The sequence below is a fragment of the Elgaria multicarinata genome, chromosome 19 (genome assembly GCF_023053635.1).
Source record: "Elgaria multicarinata webbii isolate HBS135686 ecotype San Diego chromosome 19, rElgMul1.1.pri, whole genome shotgun sequence".
NCBI classification, from domain to species: Eukaryota; Metazoa; Chordata; class Lepidosauria; order Squamata; family Anguidae; genus Elgaria; species Elgaria multicarinata.
The window spans coordinates 9,846,222-9,853,768 of record NC_086189.1 but is presented as its reverse complement, the minus strand read 5'-3'; the positions used below and the strand labels follow the sequence as shown (position 1 = coordinate 9,853,768).

General features: G+C 46.8%; 1 protein-coding gene across 1 annotated transcript; it reads left to right on the top strand.

Annotated features, from left to right (window-relative positions):
- The first annotated feature begins 511 nt into the window (after nt 1-511).
- TLR4 (toll like receptor 4) lies at nt 512-5,291 on the top strand. Its single transcript, XM_063144593.1, is given in 4 exon segments — nt 512-616; nt 1,202-1,368; nt 3,028-4,891; nt 4,893-5,291. Coding segments are annotated over 4 exon segments (2,535 nt in total).
- Nucleotides 5,292-7,547: the final 2,256 nt, after the last annotated feature.

Sequence of the window (7,547 nt, the reverse complement as noted above, 5' to 3'; positions counted from 1 at the left end):
ACTTTCTACACCTAAGGATTATCCCAGGAAAATGGAAGGATGGTCCCTGCCGGCTCCTGGGATCCCCTGTATAGCATTTGCGTGCAGAAGGATGATCCCGGGATGATCCCTGGAAAAAAGGCAGGTGTAGAAATGACCTTAGTTTATCTGCCTATCTTCCAGGCAAATGGAACGTGCAAAGGTAGAAAGAAACCACAGAGGGAGGAATCTCAGGGCAGGCCAAAGAGGGGAAGTCACATGCATAAGTTCCTCTTGCCCTGTGGTCAACCACTTCATGCCTTTCTAGAAGTTCAGTTACCAGCAAGCAATGCGGAACTTGCATTAGTGAACGCCTCCAAGACTGTTTGCTTTTCGCTTTCACTTCCTTCTTCACCCCTGTGTATGTATCTCCCCAGCCATCCTTCATGGATCTTACAAGGCCTTACACGGCGACGCGATTTCCCTGCATTTTCTCCCTCTCGTGAACTTTTCCACTCGTGTCTTCTTTCCACCGGGTGGGCAGTTCTTGAAGATGCCCAGGAGTGGTGACCTCTGCCCACCAGTGTTCATCATCTTCTCTTGGGCTGTGCTTTTCTGGTCTCGGTTGATAACCCAAAGCCTCAATCCCTGTTTGGAGGTAAGTGATTTTGATATAGCAACGGCTGTTTCCTCTGGAGCCTCCCTCCCTCCCTGTCTCCTTCTGATATCTATGGCTCATTGAATGCATCGAAGAACTGGTGGGTTTTTCTCCCTCCCCTTTCCTCAATTAAACTGGCTGGATATATTTTACTGCCTGGGGTGGAGCAGCGAAAAGCACCCCCCTGGCCCTAGTGAGTCAAGGTTAGGATATACATGTGTCTTGCTTTCAACAGGACAAACCCCCCCCCCCCCCAGTTTAAGCCAGTTTAAGGGCTCTCCAGGACAAATCTAGTTTACAGCTAAAGAACTCTAAGAAAGAAGAAAAGGGGACCTGACATTTCGCTCATTCTATCCTGTGGGGCAGGATAGAATGAACGAAAGAGTGATGGACTCAAGGTCACCCTTGTGGCTGGGTAGGGATTCGAACCTGGGTCTCGCATCTTTTCTGCAGAAGAGACCCTGAGTCTTTCTTGGGTCAGGCTGCCTGCTGCTTAGCCATGCCTAGCAATGAAGTCTTACTTTCTCGAGCTCTGTAGCATCCATGCGAATGCCCATGTATAGCAACAATCTGTTCTCATTCCAGGTGGTCCCAGGAACCACTTACAGATGCATGGAGTTGAACCTCAGTAGAATTCCACCTGATATTCCAAATACTGTCCAGAGCCTGGATCTGAGCTTCAACCCACTGAAGAGTCTGGCTGCAAATATGTTCTCCTCGGTCTTTGCATTGAGGTTTCTGGACCTCACTAGGTAAAGTGGTTGGTTTGATTCCTGTGATGTCACCACCATCTAATTGGGAATTAGGGTGGACACAGAGGACCCATGTCCACCCTGTTTGAAGGTGTCCAAGTGCGGAACCCAATGGATGGCTTCTGAAGAAGGCCTGTATAGATTACGTGTCCTGTACATCACAGCTGAGTGGTTGAAGTTCTGCTGTGGATACAAAAGGTCAGAGGTCCAATCCCTGGTATCTTCAGCTAGGGTGGGGAAAGTCTCTTGTCTGAAATCTTGGAGAGCCATTGCAAGGTAGAAAATACTGAGTTAGATGGACCCATGATCTGGTTCTGCCTAAAGCTGGTTCCTGTGTCCCTAAATAAATGAGTCCTGAGTAATTGAAGACGATACAGCTTAAAATGATTTAGAGCACAGCCAAATTATTCACTTGGCAATTTCTTAGTGTGTGGTGTGATTTGTGTGGATGAATATGTTTAAGTGTGAGCTTGTGCCAAATCTTCAGAGTAAGGGTGATTTCCACTAACCTTTGGTGGAAATGGGCTTATCATGAAGGCATGTCAGCTCTCTTGCTACAATCCCAAAGTCCGCAACGGGTGTGCCCCCTCCCTTCGTGAAGGTACATTGTACATTGTACATCAATGTACATTGATGGTGCTATATAAATAAATAAATAATAATAAAAATAATAATAATAGGTATTGCTGTTTGTCCTGAGTTCCGGGATCAGCAAACAACCAGTTAGCGGTGAAGGGCTCATGGACATCGACGTGTTTCACTGCTGAGGTTTTCTTCCCTTTTCTATACAATTGTTAAAAACACAGGAGCCCTGTCCTCCTTTTCATATGGTCAGCATAATTATGCATGGCCTGGAGAATGCGGATAAGGAGACATTTTTCTCCCCCCCTCAAAATACTAGAACCCAATGGGGTCAAACCCAGGATAGTGATTTCCCTGGAGCCAAAGACCATTAAATGGGGAATTTCCCTGCCAAATAAAGGCCATTGGAGCACATGATTTCCTGTGTCTTGAGAATGCAGGCTCTCGTCTATGAAAGATTATGCCACCGTAAATCTGCGACGTCTTGAAATTTCCACAATACTCTCTGTTGTGTTTATGACCCTATCGTATACACATGAGGTCATAGGGATGGATAGATCTGTAAGTTTTGCTTTCTCCCTCACTGCTTTTTTTTTAAATTAAAAAAACCCCAAGTTCTTCCTGTCACATTTTTCTCCCTCTTTCAAACTACTAGAATTCAGGGTCATCCCATGGAGCTGATGGGTGGGCGATACAGGACAAATAAAAGGAAGGACTTCTTTACACAGGGCATAGTTAAATTATGGAATTCACTACCACAAGATATAGTGATGACCACCAGTTTGGATGGCTTTAAAAGCGGGTTGGTAAATTCCTGGAGAAGAAGGCTATCAATGGCTACTAGCCCTGATGGTTGTGTGCTACCTCCAGTATCTGAACCAGTAAGCCTGTGCACACAAGTTGCTGGGGAACTTGGGTGGGAGGGTGCTGTTGCACCATGTCCTGCTTCATTGGTCCCTGGTCAACAGCTACTGCGTGAACTGAGTGCTGTTCCAGATGGACCCTTGGCCTGATCCAGCATGGCTCTTCTTATGTTCTTAAACTTCTTTTATATCCTCTCCTCTTCTTCTCTCATAGGTGCCACATTCAGAAGATTGAAGATAATGCTTTTGAGGGCCTCTGCAACCTTTCTGTCTTGATCCTGACTGGCAACCCTCTTCAGTTTTTGGGCCCAAGAGCTTTTCATGATTTGACATCCTTACAACGACTGATTGCTGTAGAAATCAATCTATTCTCACTGGACAGACTGGCCATTGGGCACTTGAAGTCTCTCCAGGAGCTGAATCTGAGCAACAACTACATTGATTCCTTGAAGCTGCCTGAGTATTTCTCCCGCTTCCTATTTCTCCGTTGGTTGAGCCTCCAATCAAACAATATCTCCTCCATCTTAGTAGGAGACCTGGATGCCTTGTCAGGCCGGAACCTCACACTGGTGTTGTCCAACAATAACATAAAATTTATCGAGGTGAATGCCTTGGCACGGGTTTATCTTCAGCGGTTGTCTCTGAGATCTTGCTTTGAGAATAATGCCATTATGAAGGCCTGTCTCTGGAATCTGTCTGGCTCACATGTGAATAGTCTAGTGTTAGGAGAATATAGGAACATTGAGAAGTTGGAGACCTTCAGCAAAGACCTCTTGGATGGCCTGTGTAATGCTCACTTGCAGGAGATAACTCTCAACAGCTTTGGGGATGATCTCTCAGACACAAACAGCCTCTCTGATTGCTTGAACAATATTCCCACCGTGCGGCTGTTGAACAGCTATATTGAACATGTTTCATCATTCCCAGCAAACTCCAACATACGCCGTCTTGAATTCGAGAACTGTAAGTTGAGAAGTGTGCCGGCTGAGAACCTGTCTTCCTTAAAGGAACTAAGGGTGCTACGCATCACCAGAAGCCACAGAAAGCTCACTGGATTGCAGGAAGCCTTCAAGGGTCTACATTATCTTGAGACCTTGGATCTCAGTGAGAACTCCATTAGGGATCTCCTTTGCTGGAACTGTTTCACAGATGAGGTTCCAAATTTGAAGCGTTTGAATCTTAGCTTCAATTCTCGAATCAATCTACCTGCAGAGTGTTCTGGCATCTCCAAACTGGAATATTTGGATTTTCAACACACCAGCCTTCTTGATCCGGGTAAGGTCCCGGGTTTTCTGTGCCTTGCTAATCTCATCTACCTTGATATTTCCCATACCAGTACTAAAATTATGATAGAGTGTCCCTTTTGTGGCTTGGACAACTTGCAAGTTCTAAAAATGGCCGGTAATACCTTTCAGAACAATCAGTTGTTTAACAACTTCCAGAACCTCGCCAAGCTACAAATACTGGACATTTCCAGTTGCCAACTGCAGCATATCCCTCCCAGTAGCTTGGCCCACCTTCATGAGCTCCGTGAGCTGAACGTCAGCCGTAACAAGCTTTTGGGACTCCATTCAGAGATCTTTGGAAGCCTCCATGCCCTCACCACCTTGGATTTCCATAGCAACCAGCTGGCAGCTCTGACGGAGGACAACTTGAAGAACTTGTCCCGTAGTCTGAAGAATATGGACCTCTCTCACAACCTTTTTTATTGTTCTTGCGACCACCTGAACTTCTTGCGTTGGGCAAAAGAGCACAAGGCCCTCCTTCAGCATACCGAAAACATGGTCTGTCATGGCCCTGTGCACTTAAAAGATGTCCACCTGATGAGTTTTGACCTATCTTCCTGCCAAGTCAGTACAACCACAGTGGCTGTTTCTGTTAGTATCTCCCTGGTTCTGGTTTTATCTTTGTTTCTGGTTTATAAGTACTATTTCCATCTATATTATATGATGATATTGCTCAGTGGAGACCGTCTCCCTTCCAAGAAGGACTGCAGCTATGATGCCTTTGTGATCTACTCCAGTGAGGACCAGGAGTGGGTGAAGCAGGAGCTGCAGGAAACACTAGAAAAGGGAGTACCCCCGCTTCCGCCTCTGCCTTTTCTATCGGGACTTCCTCCCAGGTGTCTCCATCATCACCAACATTATCAAAGAAGGCTTCCAGAGCAGCAGGAAGGTCATTGCAGTTGTCTCCAGCCACTTCTTGGAGAGCCGTTGGTGTAACTTTGAGCTTGAGGTGGCTCAGTCTTGGCAACTGCTAGACAGCAAAGCCAGCCTGGTTTTGATTGTTTTAGAAGGGGTGGACAAAGCCGTTGTGCAACAGAAACTGGGGTTGTTCCGCTACTTGCGAAGGAACACCTATTTGGTGTGGAAGGACCGGGAGTTGAACCGGCATATGTTCCTGAGGCAGTTGAAGGTGGCCTTGCTTGAAGGCAAAACGTGGAATGAAGAAGACCTGGAACTAATGTTAAACAACTAGCAATATACACTACTATCTCCTTTTTCAGACTCTCTGAGCCACACATCATGTGAAAGGCAATGTTTGATAATGGGTGTTGTCTAGGGTGACATTTTGGGGTCTGGAAGAATTTCCGTTTGGGATGCATTGGCAAATGCTCCAGCTGTCCCTATTGACCAGGGACAGCTCATATTTCCGGTCCCTGGCAAATCAGTGTTCCTACTCTATCCCATTTTTGCCTTTGGGATATGCATTGTTAAACGTTGTTAGCGTGACCGCCCTGTTCTCTGTGCAACTCAGACTCTGGCAGTTTCTCCACCTGCCTTCCCTCCCCCCCTGCCATCCTGGGATCATCCCTGTGCATCCAAATAAGAAGTGCCCTGATGCTGGATCAGACCAAGGGTCCATCTAGTCCAGCACTCTGTTCACACAGTGGCCAACCAGCCATCGGCCAGGGATGAACAAGCAGGACATGGTGCAACAGCCCCCTCCCACCCATGTCCCCCAGCAACTGGTTCACACAGGCTTATTGCCTCGAATACTGGAGATAGCACACAACCATCAGGGCTAGTAGCCCTTGATAGCCAATGACACACAGGGGATCCCAGGAGCAGACAGGGACAATCCCTCTATTTTTCCTGGGATAATTTTAGGTGTAGAAAGGGCCTTTGAGTGGGGTGCCGGTGTGACGTTTTGTCTTCAGGAGTGTGTGTAATGGTGCAAGGAGGGGTCCTTGGGTGGGACTCCTGGTTGTGTCTCACTTGGGTAGCAGCTGGGGTCTCAGAGCCCTGAAGAGCCCGCTCTCCTGGGTTCTAGAACACGCAACATATAATTGTCCATGTGAGAAGCAATCTGTGTCTAGATCTAAACCGCACAATTCTAAAGATTGGCCCTGAGCTTTGTTGATGGTGATTGCAAACGCCAATCGAATTGGGAATTGCAATCTCTTAAATTGAAATGGCATATCTGTTGGAATGCAAGGAATGAGGACATCTTCACCTTTGAAAGGTCCTGTCAAGATTGATCTCCGACTATAACAATTGCCACCTGGTGGGCAGCTAGTCTAGCAGCCGTATTATTTTCTTGCCACGGGCCCGACATCACATCACTCCGGGGAATGGTGAGAAGTGGAAATGATGGTACTTGCTGTGGGCTTGCTCAGTGTCAGTGTGCCCTGGCACAGAGCAAGCCCAAAGAGGGGCACCGAAAGAGAAGGCCCACCCTGAAGTCACTTTACTTTGATGTCCCTCCAATGTGGAGCCAGACCTGATGGCATTAGGAATGCTACAAATGAGTCCTAATTTTCATCTACTGCTGGAGGTTATGCAATATGAACATAGAATCATAGAATAGTACAGTTGGAAGGGGCCTACAAGGCCATCAAGTCCAACCCCCTGCTCAATGCAGGAATCCACCCTAAAGCATCCCCGACAGATGCTTGTCCAGCTGCCTCTTGAAGGCCTCTAGTGTGGGAGAGCCCACAACCTCCCTAAGTAACTGGTTCCATTGTCATACTGCTCTAACAGTCAGGAAGTTTTTCCTGATGTCCAGCTGGAATCTGGCTTCCTTTAACTTGAGCCCGTTATTCCATGTCCTGCACTCTGGGAGAATCGAGAAGAGATCCTGGCCCTCCTCTGTGTGACAACCTTTTAAGTATTTGAAGAGTGCTCTCATGTCTCCCCTCAATCTTCTCTTTTCCAGGCTAAACATGCCCAGTTCTTTCAGTCTCTCTTCATAGGGCTTTGTTTCGAGAAGAGCTCCTTTATAAGAACATAAGAAGAGCCCTGCTGGATCAGACTGAGGGTCCATCTTGTCCAGCACTCTGTTCGCACAGTGGCCAACCAGTTGTTGGCCAGGGACCAACAAAGCAGGACATGGTGCAACAGCACCCTCCCACCCATGTTCCCCTGCAACTGGTATATATATAGGCTTATTGCTTCTGATACTGGGGCTTTCCCCCAAGACATGGAAGACACAGAAGATGGCAACAGGGGAGAGGGCCTTTACAGGGGTGGCCCCGCCAACCATGGAATGAGATCCCTAGGCATTTAATGGCATATGATGGGGGAACCTATGGCAGCTGTCTTGGTCTGTTATTGAAATGATGAACTGAAATTGTATTTAGCTATTTAATTGTTTTAAATTTTGTACCTTAACAATTTATAGGCCATGGTTTTTTTTTTATTATTATAGTGTTGTACTATAATGTGTATAAAGTTGTTGTTTTGTATTTTTCCTGTGTGTGTGTGTGAATTGTCGCGAACTGCCCTGAGAGCC